At 45.6% G+C, this 18522-nt stretch overlaps 1 protein-coding gene across 1 annotated transcript; it reads right to left on the bottom strand.

Annotated features, from left to right (window-relative positions):
- Nucleotides 1–235: 235 nt before the first annotated feature.
- CASS4 (Cas scaffold protein family member 4) lies at nt 236–16814 on the bottom strand. Its single transcript, XM_032705270.1, has 7 exons — nt 16803–16814; nt 10180–10602; nt 7232–7336; nt 6096–6245; nt 3479–4816; nt 2626–2685; nt 236–1987 (listed from the first exon to the last, which is right to left on the bottom strand). Exons 1-7 carry the CDS (start codon nt 16812–16814, stop codon nt 1574–1576), a joined length of 2502 nt encoding a protein of 833 aa, XP_032561161.1. The 3' UTR covers nt 236–1573.
- Between the last annotated feature and the right edge of the window lie 1708 nt (nt 16815–18522).

Raw genomic sequence — 18522 nt, 5'->3', positions numbered from 1 at the left:
CGGGACGTACCAACTGAGCGCACGGGGAGGGGGGGGGTCACAGCGCCCCCGCGCGGCCGCGGGAGGAGCTGCGGGCGCCGCTCCCGCCCCTTCCCCATCCCGGTCCTTCCCATCCTGGTCCTTCCCCATCCCGGTCCTTCCCTATCCCAGCCCCGCGGGTTTATCCCTTGTTTTTGTGAGGGACTCCCCCCCCCCCCCGGCCACCCGTTTTAGGGGGATTTAGGGCCAAACGAGGCTCTCCCGGGCCGGGCCGGGCTGGCTGGGGGATGAGGGGCCGCCGTCCCGCCCTCGGCCCCGGGGCGATGTCAGGGCACGGACACGGGTGGTGTGAGGGGCGAGTTTAATCCAACACGCACAAAACCAGCGGGGGAGGGAAACACTGCGTTTCACTTTGCAAACAGTGTCGGCGTTAAATATTTACACGTGTCGGCGTTAAATACCGGTGTAAAACGCGGCGGGTGCCGAGGGAAGCTCGAGGATGCTGAGGCGGGAGCTGGTTCCCAAAAGACGCTGTGCGGGTCAGCCCTGACTGCCCCCAAAATTCATTGTCCCACCAGTGAAAGACACCGATAAAACATCACCAAGAAAGGCCAGAAATTACAGATACAAACATTAAAATAAATTAATCAGGGAAGCTACAAGTCACACGGGTGTACCCACGCTCTGCCTGCGCGATCTCGGCGTCTTTGTCGTTGGATTTCACACCCAGAAAATTTGGGGATAAAGTTAAAAAGCTGGACGGACCAGGGCAGCTGAACCCCTGGGCAGCTGTGCCAGCGCTGGGTGTATCTTGCTGGTATTCCAGTAAGGAATAACGTCACCTTTGCAGTCTGTAGGAAGAGCTTTGGAACCCTCTGCGCGTTCAGTGACTAAAATAAATTCTGTCGCAGTTGGAGAAACGCTCTGAACAGCTTCAGGCTGCGACAGAGGACGACTGAGGTGCTCTCCTGTACATTTATCACTCCTCCAAGTCAGTTTTCCTCTGTGCTCAGGTACCAGCCTGGAGCATTCCCCATTAATATGTTTAGTACCAGATTTTGTACCATAATAGGTTTGTTGCATTTGTATGTTAAACCCAAAAATTAGCTTTGCAGCTGCTTGGGAAAAAATACTGTAGCTACAAATTCTGAGTAAAGTCCTCAGGAAACAATTGATCATAAGCTACAGAATGTTCTGCAGGTAAATTTGGAGATGGACTTTACATGCCTGAATAGAAAAAAATAAAAAAGGAAAATACAGTTATCTGACCTACAGAGAGAATAAAAAATAAGAAATAAGTTAAGTAATAAAACCGTTTTGCTCTAATACACAGCAAACATTCCTGCTCAGCCACTCTGATGATGACATTTCCAGGCAGGATCTGAACAGCGGAGAAGAAAGAATAGATTTAATTCTACAAATCTTCTCCTCCATCTGCTGTTGTCTGGATTTTCACCTGCTAAAATTGCATCAGCACCCCGGGAACTCCCGGCAGCGACTGAAAATTGGTGTCACCGAGCTGGTTTTGCTCCCCTTTGGCTGCCAAAGGGGCAACAACAGTGGAGAATGTGTGAAAACAGTGACATTCCGTGTCTCATTCCATCATTGCTCTGAACTGCTGCGTGTACTTGGACAGCTCCTCGGTCCGATCCCGAAGTTCCCTCGTGGCGTCGGCGTTGGGATATTTTATGGCAGCGGTTTTGGTGGCCAGAGCCAGGTTCTTCAAGAGGCTGCAGAACCGGCTGCTGCTGTGGAGGACGTCGCTCCGGGCCTCCCTTCCCTGAGTCTCCTGGCACAGAGAATCCACCAGCTTTTGTCCCACCATGATGATCAGTTTGCTGTGGGCTATGAACACTTCGGGGGGCTGGTTGCTGTTCAGGCTGTTGGTGAACACCCCGATGGCCTTGTGCAGGGCAGCGAAACACAGCCTGCAGTGCTCGGGGAGGGGGATTTTCTTGGCACAGTCCTGCTTGCTTTGAATTCCAGCCTTTTTTGCAGTTGGCAAAGCCTGGAGAAAGGTTTAAAAAAAACATTCATCTCGGTGTCACACACTGATTGTTTCTTTAGTTTCTCCAGCATAAATTCTTAATTCATGTTCTCCAAATTGCCCCAGCCCAGGAGCTTTTACAATAATTTCTCTTCCCATAAAGTATTGGAAATTCTCCCAATTGCCTTTTTGCCCCTAAATACGATTTTAATAATGGATAGCACACAAAGTGCTGCAGCCAAACACCAACCCTTTACACATTCTGGACTTGGAGCTTTCAGATAGTACAAAAAATTGATTTTTAATGGGCTTAATCGGGGTTATGAATGATTAAAATGGACAAAGCAAGAGTCAATTTTGTACCAGTGCATGACTAGATATTGTGAAATACTAGTCCTCACAGCCTTATCCCAAATGATGCACAAAGACAAGAAAATAAATAGTATGACGTTGAACTGGAGGGGTTCATTATGTATGAAGAAAATAAATGTTTTTCACAATTTTCAGCAGTAATTCTAAGATTGAGTTCTGGGAAATGAACAATGAAAAGCAAATAGATTATGGATAGAGATGTGTGTCTGAATGCTTTGAATTTTGGCAAGCACAGAAATCAGGGACTAGAAGCCCTCATAAACAATAGTTTTCAAAATCAGAAATACCTTCAGTTTTGAATCTGTGCTCTTCTTTGCTACTTCTTTACCTGAAATGATTTTCTGTGCCTGTTATAAATTAAAATGAAAGCAAAGTTGAAATGACTTACATAAAATATTTAAATATAAATATGTTTTTATCTTATTTCACGGGGAAACAACTACTTGCTCTGCAGCCTTCATGTTATGGAAAACAATTTATTAGAAAAAACTGTAGGTTTTATCCTACTAAAAATATAGTGTCTCCTCCTGCAAGATCTAAGACTGAAAGCAACATGAACAAAATAACCTTTGCTAAATCCTAAGGACATGCCAACATTTCTTTGTGAAACAAAGAGAGATGTTCTTGGTAGATATTTCAGTAGTTCTAAGGAGAATGGTTCTAACAAACATCCAGAATGATTCTAACAAATAAATTTGATAATTCACAGTAAGAGTTTGATTTGTTACAGCAAAATTTTCTATGAAAACATGCACCTCAAGTTAGAAAGTAACATTTCTTGTCCAGTCATGCCAGAGCCAAACACAATGAACTGGCAAGAAGAGAACTAAAAGGCAAAATAGAAGAAAGGATTTGCAAACCCCCAGCTAAAACCTGTCTCCCAAATGAATTTAAACAGATGAAAAAGAAGTTTTGTGTGTGCTGGCTGGATAAATTCTCAAATTCCAGTTCTCTTTACTGATTAAAATGATTCTCATTCCACATGTGCCACCCAGCACTGGAACAAAATCCTGAATTGAGTCTGGAAAATGGGAAGTAGTGCAAACTGAATCTGGCACTGATGCAAAGGTAAAATAGTGGCAATAGCTTAATATCTGCAAACAGTGAAGAACATGGATAGTAAAGCCCAGTTTTACTGACCTGTAACTGCACATAATCACAATCCTCAGTGGCATTTTCCTCCTGTTTCTCCAAAGGCACCTGACTCTGGCTGGGTTTGTCAGGAGCGTTTCTCTGGAGCGACTCTATTTCTATTCTTCTCGGCACTGGGATTTGTTTTGCCATTTTGCACTCTGGGCTCCCTTTTGGCTGCTTTATTTCTTGCTCCTTGTCATTCTTTCTGAAGAGCAGCTTCCCGTTGGCGATGATGATGGACACGAACCTCTTGATGTCGTCGGGAATCGTGCGGGCCACCATGACGAAGCGGTCGAGGTCATCCGGGTTGTTCTGGGGGCTCCTGAGGACCAAGGCCTCGAGTGACCAGTTGCAATTGTTTAGAGCTTCCCTCGTCTCTGTCAAAATTTGGAAGGAGTTCACAAGGATCTCTAACTGCTTTTTAATCCTGGTCTGAAGGTTGCTGTCAGTGAGGTGAGAAGCGTTTCCCTTTATGGCTTGGGCAAAGGCCAGGAATTCTCCCAGGGACACCTTGATGTGATCCGCAGCTCTGTGGATTTCCTCAATGCTCTTTTCCAGGTGTTCCTGCAATCGCCACTTACTGCTCACAAAGATCATTAAACTTGCAACTGAGCTGGACACGCTGTGCTGCAGCCTGGTCAGGGTCTCTATGGCTACTTCAAGGCCCATTTTGATTTCTTTGCCAGGCTCTTCCGACGGTGAGGACGTAGAAAACAACTCAGCAGATGAGCTGGAGGATGTGGAGAGTGTGCTGCTCCTGCTGTCCACACTAGAAACAGATGAGATGTCTCGTCCTAATTTGGCACCTCTGGGGAGCTTTGGAGAAGCACCGTGTGCTTGTTCTGCAGAGCTGTCACTGTTGTTTTCCATCTCTTTCTTGGACTGCCCAGGGGTGGGCAAACCTTTTGGAATATCATAAACATTCCCTTCAGAGATCTGACTCTCAGCCTTTGGAGCCAGGAGACTCGGGGGTACATCAGAGCTACAGCTCTGTGGCAAAAGGAGCACATCCCGTGAGGATGGAACATCATAAAGAGGGATATCTGGAAGTGTTAATTTCTGTTGTGTCGGTGGGATATTGTATAATTGTGGATTTACCACCTTGGCTTCAGCATTTGTTGTTGGCACCTTGTACCTGGCTGGTGGGATATCATACAGCACCTGGTTCTCCAAGGAGTAGCCAGATGGGTGGTGTTTTAATCCTGATTTTTCAGGTGATACTGGAACATCATAAATCCATTCTGACTTCCGAGGATTTGGCAAAGTATTGTACTGGCCCCAGCACTTTTTTTGAGATTTGTTTTCTGAAGCATCAGTTTCTCTTTTGGGAGGGACATCATACAACTGCAACAGAGCACAGAGGGTTTATAAACCACGTTTTTAAACAAGAAGTAAGAAACAAAACTGAATTCTCAGGGCACGTAAATGTGTGCAAATCCACTGATGTCAGTGGAACTGCACCATGACAGGACTGGCCTGTGTTTTTTATTTTCTAAAATGCACAAGCTGCACATGTAGAAGGTAAAATATTTTGAGCACAGGTGATTAGATCATACAGCAGTGTCCCCAGCCAGGGACATCTGTAGACACTTCATTTTTTCCCTATTCATGTGCATACCCTGTCAAAAAATAAATAACCAGCAGACACCACTGACTCTTCTCAAATACCTTCAATTAATTTAAATTTTTCTTGATACAGGTTTGCTAAGATGGAAACAGAGTTTACCCAGTGCCTTAAAAATATGTGTGTGTACAGTTGAAGTCCAATTTGGAAAAGGCAAATGCAGGACCACTTCTTGTGTAATAAAATCCAGACTAACACTAACATTTAAGGAAAGATCCTACCTGCATGAAGCACAACCATGGGGGGAATGCAAGGAAATACAGGAATGTGCAGCAACAAGAAACAACTGAAAGTTGTTATATAATACAGATTTTAGGAAAAAAATAACCAGGTCAGGCTTCCCCATTTGTGGAAAATGTGCATGAGAAGGGGAGGCAAGGAATGACAAGGGTATTTCAGGCCAACTCTAGAATTTTCCAAATTGCCCGTGAACAAAGAATTCTAAGAAAATTTGATTTTGGAAGCAATGATAAACCATGATCTCTGAAAGGAAATCTGGTCCCAGGCTGGTGCAGCTGGTTGGTACAATTCCTAACAGCCATGGAAATGTTGGGAATGCCAACTTAGATGAGCAGTTGCTCATATGCCAATTCCCCAATTCTGGGTGGCACCACTCTGGCTGTCACTGCTGAACAGGCTCTGTGCAAGACTGGCTTCTGCAGCCCTGAACCTACAGCACTGCTCTTTAAACCCAAAAAACCAGGGAGCCTCAGATTCCCTGTGCTGGAATGGTCCTGCTCCTCAGCCATAGGCACTAAGGAGCCTGTCAAAATCTTCCTGGATCCTAAAGCCATTCAGGAAACCTGAAATACTTGGCACTCAACTAGTAAAAAGCTTCCATTGAGGCGTTTTCTTAGTTGTGAATTTTCAGATCAGCCCTTTCTTCAAGGATGGTGCTGGGCAAACACGGGGGGAGAGGTGGGAAACCTGCCCCTCTGCCCAAGGCGGGTGTCACAGCACTGACAGATTGTTCTCTTGGGGCTGACAACTCTTACTTACGTTGCCTGCTGGTGAGTCTTTCTGGATCCCAGCTCCTGCCTTTTCTGGGCTGGATGGGATGTTGTAAAGCTGCTCCTGCTCTGCCTGGAAGTTCTCGGTGGGTCTGACTGGCACGGAGCCCTTCCGTGCAGTGGGTGGAGTGGCACCACTCTGGGAAAAGGGGGAAAAAAACCTGGTCGACTTTGATTCATTTTAGATCTCACTGAATACTCTGGTTGAATCAAAGGCCTGTGGGAGTAGCTCCTGGTTTGGACAGCGTGGGTCACCCTCAGCCTGCAGGGGAGCTGCTGGAGCCTTCCCGCAGTGCTGGGTGGGAGGGTGAGGCAGCCACCACTGGCACACCTGGCTTTGGGTCTGAGCAGGGATCACCCACTTACACAAGGAGCTGACTCCAGGAAATCTGTGGATAACTTGATAATAACGGAGTGGGCTCAATCCTGCCCTGCCAGCTGCTGCCAAGATAAAGTGCGTGGGGAGGGCCAAGGACGTGCTCCAGTCCCACCCACACCTTGCATGGGAGGTGACAGGGCCTGGTGCCTGGTGCCTGTCCCATCCTGGTGACCTGAGGGATCGAGGGAATGTGACATTTACTCTCCTCAGGGAAGCACAGTGGGACCAAGAGCAGGATGATGCAACAGGACACTTCAGTGGTGGATGTGATCCTCCTGATCACAAATCCATGGGATGTTCTTCCCCAGGAGGTGGGTGGGGTGGGTGACATTTAGTTTCCTTTTGAACATGCACTTATGACTCTTCTGTAAGCACCCTGAACTCATCAAATGACACAGACACAAAGCACATTTCCTCATGAATTCCAAGCAGAGAGGGTGACCCTCTGATACTGAGAATTCTGTAGGACATCAGTAGTGTCAATCTCTCTGCCTTGGAATCCAGCAAGAAATGCCTTAATAATGGTAAAACTGAAAGCATTCATTAGAAGAATACCAAATTTAGGACCAGTTTGTCTGAATTTCTTAGAAACTCAAGAGAACTGCTTTAGGTTTTGAGCTAAAAATAGATTATTTTCTTCCCAATTTTACAAAAAGCAAACAGGGAGATGCTGGAATTTGCCCCAACATCTATTCTGAGGTTCTACAGAGTCCCAGCTGCAGGGAGAGCACCACGGCAGGACCCACCTGTGTGAGCAGGGACTCCCGGCGCTGTGTGGAGGGAACGTCGTACACCTCACTCCTGATGTTTGGGGCTGAAGCCCGGCAGGCTCTCGGGAGGGTAAACAGGTGCTTGGAAGAGGAAAAAAACAATAATGAGAAAGCTGCAGTGAGCAGGAAGCTCAGGACATCTCTGGAAACTCATTTAACTGGATAGGCCACTGTTGCAGTAATCACTCTTAAGTGATTAAAAACCTTCAGCCCTTCACTGAAGCCGAGGTAGGAACTGAGCTTAGAAGCAGGTGGCATTCTTCCCTCATAATTCTCCTTTGCCAGCATTTCTGCTGTATTTCAGGTGAGATAAGAACTGGCACAAACAAATCAAAGACAAATCTGCCTGAGTAACCATGGGAGGGAAAAGATTTGGAGGAAATCCAGCTTCACTTATCACTTAAATCTTTAGACTAACCAAAAGCAGAACCACTGAAAAAGGAAGTGGGGAAATTTCTGCTTCTGCAGGCACACAGAGCCATGGGGTCAAGCCATATTTAGTGTAAGAGCAGCAAAAAGGTGCGGGCTGAGCATTATTCTGTAGTTATGAAAGACTGACTCATTTGGAAGGAGTAAACCTTGATGTCCTGTTCAGCTCCATAAACAGGGAAGTCTGATATGAGAATTACGTTATTGGTCTGTAGTTGAATTCTCCTGTTTGCTTAAAACATAATTTGAGAAGGCATGACCACATCTGTGGGACAATTAGTTAAGGTCCCAAAATATGAATGTTGAGTAGGATTTTTTTTTAATCAATCAATTTTGTTCCTTCAGCCTGTCTTTAGCTTGGCTGTCCTCAGCTAGATTATAAATGGACCTTTCCAAACCCCTGACTCACAAAAACAGATGAGATGTTACAATATTTAAAATTGGAGGTAGCGATCTCCATCATGTAAGTTTTGTAGCAAAGTAATTTAGGGGAAATATGGTAGAGGAACTAGACTTCACCCTTACAACTGCCTGTTTCAGCTTTGTGAAAGCTCTTAACTCTCATCTGAAGAAAGGGGAGGAGGAGTGAGGATAAATCCCCTTAGTGCTCTATGACACAGAATCATAGAATCACTGAACGGTTTGGGTTGGAAGGGACCTTAAAGGCTGTCCAGTTATACCCCCTGCCATGGGCAGGGACACCTTCCACTATCCCAGGTTGCTCCAAGCCCCATCCAGCCTGGTCTTGGACACTTTCTGGGGTGGGGCAGCCACAGCTTCTCTGGGCAACCTGTGCCAGGACCTGGTGATCACCTTTACCTGCAAACAGAGGCGTAAAAGAGACTTCCCTGAGCAGAAAGGGTAAAAGACAAGAGGTATCAAGAAAGCCATCCTTAGCTCAGCTCTGTTTTCAGGTGGACAAATCTCACTATACAGCATAAAGGAAACTCACTGGATATCACATCTTACTACTTTTTAAAGTCCTTTCAGTGACAATAAAACAGGAAGGTGCCCTGTGTGTCAGGCAGCAGCAATGAGGCTTCTCTCTGGGCTCTGAGGGATTTTGTTTTGTTTTATTGCTTTCAATCACAGTGGCTTCACCCAGCTGCTCAGAGCACAGCTGACTATGCCAGGAGCTTTGCCAGTTGTCCCACAGGATCTCCGTGGGGCGATTCGAGTGCTGCAGCTCGTCCTGGCCTTTCACAGGCTGCTCTCCCTGAGCCTTCCCTGCATCTGGGCATGGCTTGTGACCACCACAGTGCAGCTGGTGTGGGAACAGCTGGGACACTGTGCAAGAGACAGCTCAGCTCTGAACTTCTAGATCATAAATGCAGGCTGGGACATTCCCTTTTCATTCTCAGTTAGAGTAGACAAAGCTTAGGTGTATAAACTCAGGAGATGAGACAGGAAGAGCCAAGGAGCTCTTCTGTTGGGCCATTCGTTCAGAAAATGAGTAGATGAACGTTTTCCACCTGATTTGCTGGCACAACATGGAAAATTTGTCCAAATTTCACATTCAGTTTGCAAATGGCTCCTTTAGGATCAGGAATGTGGAGAAATCGGATCACGGTAAGTGCAAAAAGGTCCTTTGCAGCTCTTAGCTTGAGCTTGCAGTTGTGGGAACTGCACACAAGGTCTGCACTGCAGCTGCAGTGCTGAAAATTAGGTTTCAGTCACCAGGGTTGCCCCGAGTTTGTCTGTTTTCCAGCACCCATCTGCCACACAGCAGGAAGCAGCATCTTGGTTTCCATGACTTGCCTCCCAGCACAGTGGGAGGGAAGGTGGCCCCATAAATCAAATGATCATTAAATCAACCTGAAAGACTGTATATGTCAGGGCTGAATTTCCTTCCTTTTCCTTTTTCAATTAGCATTTCTAACGTGATTTTCTTACACAGAATAAAGAACCACACGGGGTTGAAGAGCTCATGGAACTGAACAAAAACTTGCACTTGAATTCTGTACTCACTTGCTCTATTTACCTTTCATTATAAAACAGTCCCCATTCATTTTTTCCTGAAGAAAGCACAAGTTTTTGATCTTAAGACACCTGATACAACATATACATGTTCCATGTGCAGATGGATGTAAAGACCCCACATGTGCCCAGGGGACTCTGAATGGCCACATTTTGTGAACAATCAGAGGAGAAAGTTCTGTGTCTTGTTATTTTAACTTTGGGGAAGGTTTGTAAATAATTTCTAGATTTTCCCAAACAAATGGTATATTCTTTGCTTCCTGCCCTATTTTACAGCTGCTTTAAACTGTCAAAAAGTGAGGGACTACAGAATATAGAGACTCTCATATGTTGCCCAGAACAGTGTTTCTCACATAATGCTATAAACTGTAGTAGAATTGGTGGGAGTTTCCTAAACACCATCATTCTTTTGCTGCAAATTCCACTGAAAAGCTCAGGCTGACAGCCTTTGTTGTTTTCCCACTCCCAATGGTTGTTTCAATAATAACATCTGTTACTCTCAGGGATGTTTGCCTTACCTGGTGTGTGGAGCTTTTGGTCCTCTCACTGAGCAGCTGTGCAGCCAAGGCTGGCACCTGATATATGGCTTGGGCAGGCGTGGCAGAGAGCCTGGCTGGGGGTTTGACCCACCCCTCCATCTTCTCGTAGGTGGACGACACCACGCTGGGTTTGGGGCCGGAGGGAACCTGGTAGATGTTTTGTTGGCCCGCTGGCAGCTCCGTGGGGTCGCTCCGGGTGGAAGGAAGCAGCAGGATGGTGGGAGAGAGCAGCTGGAGGCGGTTGGCGGGGGCCAGGCCCTGCCTGCCATGCAGGGAGCACTTCCACCAGCCCTCGCTGCCGAGGACGTGCTGGTCCAGCACGGTCAGGATGTCTCCCTTGCGGAAGGCCAGCTCGTCCGAGCACTCGGCCTTGTTGTCGTAGAGCGCCTTGGCCAGGGTGTTCTGGGGACACAGAGAACACCAGCATTGCACTGTTACACCCCCAGCAGTGTTCATTGGGTTCTGCTTTGGTGTTTATCCCCACCTCGATTTCAGTTTAGCTCAAGCACAGCCGTTTTCACATCAAACCGCCTTTCTCAGAGCACTGGTCTCAGGAGTTAAACTTCTGCCTGTGCAAACTTCAGTGCAAACTTTAGCCTGTGCCTGCCACATTCAGTGCATAAGGAAATAGATAATAATAACTAAACAACAAGGTCGTGGGTTCAATCCCCTGTATGGGCCATTCACTTAAGAGTTGGACTCAATGATCCTTGTTGAGAATGTTCTGTGATTCTGTGATAACACTACAATATATTTCTTCAGCACCTTTTCTTGAAGAGCACTGCTAATGTTCATTATTTAGACTTATTATATTAGACATACATATATGAGACTTATAAGCTAAAACACAAGAAGTTCCACCTCAACAGGAAGAAGAACTTCTTTCCATGGAGGGTTTGGCAGAGCACTGGAACAGCTGCCTTGAGAGGGTGGAGAGTCTCCCTTTCTGGAGATATTCCAAACCCACCCGGATATATTCCTGTGTTACCTGCTCCAGGTGACTGGGCAGGGGGGTTGGACTGGATGATCTCCAGAGATCCCTTCCAACCCTAATGATTCTGTGATTACTGATGAACACTCCTATATGAAAAATAGATGTTTTTCCCATTGTCATTCTGTGAATTCTTCATTCCACCCCCTGCCATGGGCAGTGACATGTGCCACCATCCCAGGTTGCTCCAAGCCTTGTCCAACCTGGCCTTGAACACTTGCAGGGATGGGGCAGCCACAGCTTCTCTGGGCAACCTGTGCCAGGGCTTCACCAGCCTCACAGGGAAGAATTCCTTCCTGACATCTAATCAAAACCTCCTCTCTGTCAGTTTGAAGATGGTACTTAAAAAAAATGAAAAGTACTAACAGCAGGTGGCTTTGGTCACCTGAGGCATTTGTGCAAAGGTTAGAGAAAGCTGTGGATGTAGTTGTTTTCAGTACAAGATAGAATTTGCTTTCAGCTCCAAAATGGAAGCTCTGCTTCCCAGGCAGAGGGACACTGGCTGTGTCTCAGCGTGAGTTTATCAGAAAGTGCAAGTAATGCCCAAAGAGATAGCACCCAAATAGGAAATGTGATGCCTTGTATTTTCGTCCAGAGCATTTGCTGTAAAGCAACAGCTGGCTTGAAGCTGCAGCAGAAGAACCCCAATTTGTCAGCTCAGCTGGTGAGAGGGGCCTGTTGTTGGCTGCACACGATCCGTGGTCGGGGTGGCCATGAATAATGGCCTCTTTGTGAGCCCTGGGCTTGTCCCTTGGCAGCTGCCAGGGGTGGACAACAGCCCCTTTTACCTTGTGTCCCAGCCTGGTTTTAGCCTCGAACATGGGAGTCCCCCTTCTGTTTGGACAATGCCAAATGTTGCAGTCAGGCCCCCAGGAATCCCACCACGAGCACAGCCTGGGCTTCACAAGTTGTTGCAATTGTGGGGGGAAAAAAAAAAAAAGGGAAACATCCAACTTTTCCTATTATTCATCAACACTTTGAGGTCCTTGTTGTTGGATGCTGTACAGACACAATGAAAAGCAGACCCTGTTCTTAATCCCTGAGGAGGATGGGCAGAGGAACTCTCTCCCCCTTTTCCAACGTGAAGAGCCTTATCCAGGCACGTGCAGGAAATGGGTGGGAGGGCAGGAAGCCTTAACTCGGGAGTGGAGCCTGGCACAAACAAGGCTGTCCTTCCTAATTGCACCAAAACAAACAAGAGGAAGATTTGGTTCACTGTGTGGATTTAAAAGGCATCTAAATGTTGACATTTCCCCAGCTAAGTCTTTCCTGTGGTGGTAGCACACTCAAAACGTTGCTGTGCCTAATTCTTTAATCAAACAATGCATGAAACAACACATCTATTTTCAAATCTCCTTTCTTTTAGAGTGAATATGCATCCAGACCAGAAATATCAATTCACATCTAGTCTGCTAGTGGTAAGAAATAGAGTTACTAAGAAGCCACAGGATGCCATCCCTGTTCAAAGATACCTCATTTTTCAAGACAACTCGTCCCAGCCAATTGGTTTTGTGATCACAACAACAGGAGGAGAAATTCTATAGACAACATTTCCAGGAGGTGGGTGCTTGATATGACTGCACAGATTGCTAAGGTCCACCAGGTCTGTCTTCAGTGATGTGGAGTGAGGTTATCTGCACTCCAGGCTCTGGATCATCTAATGTGGGGCTGTTTGCCAGAAATCCAGCCCTATCTACACTCAGCTCTCTGGGACATGTGTGAGGGATCACTGTGGCAGCCCCTTCCTATCGTAAGCAGAAGCATCTCTGACCTGCCAGTGACTGTAAACAAGAACTGAATTCCCAGGATCGCAGAGACCTTTGGGGATGCTCAGCTCAGAGGAGGCCGTGCTTTGGGGGCAGTGAGATCTGCATTTTTTCCCTGTTAGCCAGAGGAAACTGTCTGTCCAACGTGTCACCCACAATGTACCAGCCACAATGTGCCAGCCAGGGCCAGCTGGGTGGAGCTCTTTGGTATTTTATGTGACCTTGTTAATGTGTCCTTACAATAACCAACATGTAATAAGCACTAAAGCAACACAGATGAGATCAAAGTGGTTTTCCTCCTTTGACATTTGTTGTTTCATCCTCTTCAGCAGCGCTGAAAAAACTCTCCTAAGACAAAGAACATCCTAAAAGGCAGTTCTTGCCCCACGAGAGCACCTTGGCTGTGACTTTTCTCTCACTGAGCAGATTTTAACGAGATGATGACAGAGCACAGATCTAGAAAACAGAGGCTGTGTCCCCTGCAGCCCCTTCCCGAGGCTTTGTGCCCCCTCCAGAGACCATGGCTGCCCGAGGGCAATGCAAATGTGTCACACACTGAAGTGATTTACAGTGCTAGGTCCCTGGAAACAGCTTCAGTTTAAAAGTTCATGTGTAGCTGGAAGTGTGTCTCCTTTATTGGAGTGTGGATCAGATGCTGAGAGACTAATTCCTCCTACAGACTGGACTGTTCACACCTTTACTGTTTGCATACCCTTTTCCAGCCGTGCTCCCCCTATAAAACCCAACAGCCCTTGAGAGTCATCGAAGTGAAAGCTGTTAACTCATGTTTGTTAATGAAGAGAGGGGAAATTTAATTAAGAGGCGGTGAAGATGACCAGTGTACAATTCTATAGTATGAAATTCCTCACCATCCAAATGGGAATACTCATAGACTGACTCTTTGTACACAACAGGAAAAAACACCTCAGTATTACCAAGATCTCCTGATGCCTCTCCTATCCCAAGCCCAATCCTCAGCCTATAGTACTATGCAACAGAAAAAAAAAAAATCCTTATAAAATACTTGTAAATGTTGCTAGAAAAATCCAAGTGATACCCAGTGTGTACCAAGTGATAATTTCAGCATCCTGCCTGCAAGCCTGACACAATAACTTCTCTATTCCCCCTTCCCACTCAGTTTGTGTTTGGAAATGTCAATTTATCACCACAGATTATTTCACATGATACACAGGTAAGGCACTGCATCACAGCATTTCAAATAAAACAATGTTCTTCATTTATTGTCTTAAATTTGTTTCTTGAAAAACCTATTGAAATAATGTAAATAAAGAGACAACTTTAATCATGGGAGGTTTTGTGTGGATCAAGGTAATTATTTCTCAGCTGCATTTTGCACATAAATACATGTGTAAGCACTTTTACTGCAGGAAAACGGGACTTAAAATATTTGAGGGGGAAGAGATACAGCTAAAGGCGTCGGGTTGTGTTTGCTGAACAGTTCTGTTCGTGCATCAGTGACACCTCTGACATGTTTACAGAGTGGCTTCCAGTTAATCTCTTCATCTCCCAACAAAGCTGGAGGAATAAACATTCTCCATCGTCCATTAGCTGGGAACGGGCTTCCCAGAGAATTCCCTTTTAAACAGCACGCGACTTCGAGTCAGTTCAGTTTTGCCCAGTTAATTGTAAAGAGTTCCCATCATCAACCTCCCCAGGAAAAAGGAGAATTTACCTTAAATGATCAGCTCTTTCTCTACATGCAGGTGCCTCCCTGTGGCCACGGGGCTGCACGTCCCTCTGATGTGCAGCGTTTCCTCTGACTTGCAGAAAGTCCTTCTACTGCATTTTTTTTGATTTGTTTATGTATTTTGGAAAATAAACGTTCAGGTCACACAGAAGTTTTGTGTGAGCTGCAATGAGGAGCCGTTGTCAGGACTTGCTTTTATTGGCTATCCAACAGTTAACTGATTTTGGGAGGGTGGAACCAGGTGCTAACCAGCAGGTTTTAAATTCTCAAATGGTCAAATCAGTTCTTGATAAAATAAAGAGCCACTTTAAAAATTCAAGCAGGACCACTGAGAGATCCTGCAGCTTCCCCCAAGTCAGTGCTGCACATACAGTGGCAAATACAAGCTGGTTCCATTAATTTTCCCCAAACTCTTTTTTCTCCACAAATCTAGTTAATCAAATTCTAGCTGTGTTAAAATCAACAGAGCTGGCAAGTGCACACAGGACTTCACACCATTCACAGCATTTTTGCATCTGTGATCATATGGCCAAGTTCAAGAGAAAATAAAGTGTCATTTCCTGTAATTTCAAACCCTGACTCTGTGTGTAGTTCTGGAATTTGGGTCCTCCTACTGTCCAAAGGTTTTTGCCCATATACACCCAATTACTTTGCTTTTTAAACCTTTTAGTATCTTAATTACATTTTACCACAACCTTTACTTCCAAACATGGATTTACAGACACAGAAAGTTCTGATGAGTACAAGTTTTCTCCTGTTCCTCAGAAACAGATGCTTCACAGCCACTCCTTAGAGCAAGGTCCTTGCCCTCCTTCTTCCCCTTGCTCAGGGAACACACAAAAAATCCTTGGGGCACGTTGTCAGGAGCAAACTGCACATTTTTCATTGGCAGGGACTGCTGTGTGTTCCTCTCCTGGGTGCACAGGTGTGACAGGATGGTGTCCTTGCATCCCATCTGACCCGTGGGGGAGTTTCTGCCCATTTCCTGGATGAGGCAGAAGGGACAGCAAGAGGAGAGGTCGGGGGTGGGTGTTTTCTGATTCATAATGAATCAGCAGCAGCACCACAACTCCCAAATGCTGTGGCTTCCTGCGTCTCTCTCGCTGCAATTATCTGCCCCCAAAATCAGTTCTTTTTTTAACGCTTTGGACAATGCTGCAATGGTAATATCACTGAATGAATTAATTAACTAAATCAGATTAATAAACAAGTTATTTCTGAATAAATAGTACTGACATGACAGTATTTCTCTGGGAGAAGGAGCGGCTGCTTTTCCACCTGCCCTAATCACTGGTGTCCGTCGCCGCTCCCGGGTGGCAGCTGGACGTTCCCCTTTCCCTGTCATTAGCACGGGACACATGGTGACAGTGCAGACCCTTCCCGAGCCACAGCTGCCAGGGATCAGCTGCGACAGGGGGAGTCATTTAGTTGTGTGACAGCCAAAGCACAAAGCCAAGGCTGGGGGTCCCTGTGCTGGGAGGGGAGTCTGGGCAAAACCACTGACATACGACTGCAAAATGGATTTGATCCACCCACCTATTCCCCCCTCCTCCCAGGGGACAACAGTATGTCCTAAAAATGAGCACTGCCACCACTCCTTTCCTCCTTTGAGCTTCACTTCTCGTTGCAAACAGCACTGCAGGACGTGGCCAGTCGTTATCCTAGAGAGCACAGGCTTTCCCAGGCTCACGTAGCTCCTATTGCAATTACTTGACGTTTTTCTTATCACAGCATGACTCAAGTTGTTGAAACATTTCCATTACCTCTTTTCTAGGAATCAATGATAAAAACATAATCTTTTTCTAGATAAAGTCCAGCTCAAGTGTTAGTCATTTAACCTCCTTGTTTCCAGGAAAATAGGGAAGTTGCCAGTCAGGGTCATTCAGGATAACTTTGTAATAAGACATATGACATGGTAGAAACCTTTACCCTCCTTAGCCATATTGTTCTTGATAAAGCATTTTTTTCTCAGTTTTACTTGGATAATATTTTAAAAATTAAGCCCACGTGCTCTGTTAGTGATGTGCAAATCAGATGAACACACTCACAAAGGGACCCTGCCAGATGCAGATTTTACACTACAAATGAAATCAGTAAAATCATTAAATTAACAGAAAGAAAAGAATCCAGTACTTACACTGACCTTCATTTTGTTGCCTCTTATTTCCCTGCTAGTCCATCACCTGAGGAGGAGGATGATCTCCCCAGCCCAGCCAGTGGATCAGGCAGCACTGGAGGGTCTGGCTGGAAGCCTGGAGAGGGAAGGCTCAGCCTCTGGCACCTCCTGCTCACTGGGAGCCCCAGGAAAGGGGCTCTGGGGGATGGAGGGAGCTCATTACGTAGCAGCTTTATCTGCAGGGAGCCACTGGGCTGCAGCTGGTGACGGTGCAGGACACACAGACATCTTTCCTGCAGACACCCCTGGGAAGTGCCTTCCCTGCTCTGAAGAGAAAACCCAGGGAAGCAAGGCTGGACCAGAAAAAAGGATTGGATTTGGAAGCATTTTTGCTGCAGCATTTTTTACCCCTGGGTTTTTTGGTTGGGTTTGTTGTTTTTGTTTTGTTTTAACTTAAAAGTGGTTTGAGGTTTGATACACTTTGCAATTTTCCTGTTCAGGTCTCTAGAAAACTTAGCAGGTCCGTTTTGTGGTTATGGAAAACCCTGCAAAGCAACCTCACCCTACAGAGGCAGAAACCCCCGGGAGGAAGGCTAAACATGACCTGCAGCTGAAGGGTTTTGTTTCTTTGATTATTTAAAAAAATTCCTTTAATATTATTAAACTATAATATTGTTTAAAATTATTCGTGGTTGCTGTTTGCTCAGCAGCAGTTCAACCCAGGTCACACTTATGCAAATGCCCAGGTTTTACCACTTTGGACTTGTGAATGTCTTGGGGTTTGCAGACTTTTACTGGTTTTGCTTTTGTACATGCTGCCTTTTCTTTTGACAAAAGCCTTTTCCTTCCTCTTTCCATGGTAGCTTCAAGATGAAATTGGACACTTACTCCCAAAGCCACAATCACTTCACTAGAAAAGACTTTTGCGTCTTGAATAGAAAATGCTGAATTGAAAATGCTTTCTCAACAAAATCTACACCTCTGGGCTGGGAGCAGGGCAGCAGCTGATGCAGCTGCCCAAAGGAGAAAAAATTCCTGGCACGAACCATCCCATTTGAATGTCTTTGGGGTTTTTCTTTTCTTTCCTTTTTTTTTTTTTTTTAGTATTAGAACCAACAGTTTTTCTCCTTCAAACAGTCCATGCAGACGATAAAGAACCATTCAGCTGCTACCCTGGAATTTTAAAGGTGCTCCAGCCTTTGAAATGATGGAGAGTATAAACAACAAAGCCACAATTTGTGGCCACAAAACTACTTTCAAATGCAATTAAATGTTCTCTTGAATGAATCCCAGAAACCTCTGTGAAGGACCTGGGGTGGACTGAGTGTACCCCCCTAAAAAATAAGGCAAGTTGAGACCAGGAAGGGGGAGGAAAGGTGTTTACTCAAGTGTTTCCTTAATTGTTCATGGTTTATTCTTTCTCAATCACCCAAATCAGAAGTTTGTGTTAACTGGCATTAAATTACATGAGGTGAAAATTCCCTGGGTCAAGACTGTTCTGTCCATGACAACTAAAGTTTCACCTTTAAGATTTCCCCAGGGAAGTTGGGCATTGAGTCTACTTCCATCCCTGAGAATAGCCCCAATTTTATTGTCTGAGGCCCAGGAAAACAGAGACTTCACCATTTTCTCCAGTATTTCCTCTTGGCTATTGAAGTAACTCCCTGCTCAGTGTATCAATTCTGGCAAATCCTATTTTGAAACACATTGTTTGCTCCTGGATGTTTGAGATGGAGACTGG

The sequence above is a fragment of the Chiroxiphia lanceolata genome, chromosome 17, assembly GCF_009829145.1.
Source record: "Chiroxiphia lanceolata isolate bChiLan1 chromosome 17, bChiLan1.pri, whole genome shotgun sequence".
In the NCBI taxonomy this organism is placed as follows: Eukaryota; Metazoa; Chordata; class Aves; order Passeriformes; family Pipridae; genus Chiroxiphia; species Chiroxiphia lanceolata.
This window is presented reverse-complemented; position numbering and strand designations above follow the sequence as displayed.

Coding starts and splice junctions, on each gene's coding strand:
- CASS4 (XM_032705270.1), bottom strand. Junction 6,246..7,231: donor GGGAGTCCCTGCTCACACAG/GTGGGTCCTGCC, acceptor CCCTTTTCCCAG/AGTGGTGCCACTCCACCCAC. Junction 2,686..3,478: donor GTGATTATGTGCAGTTACAG/GTCAGTAAAACT, acceptor AATTTATAACAG/GCACAGAAAATCATTTCAGG.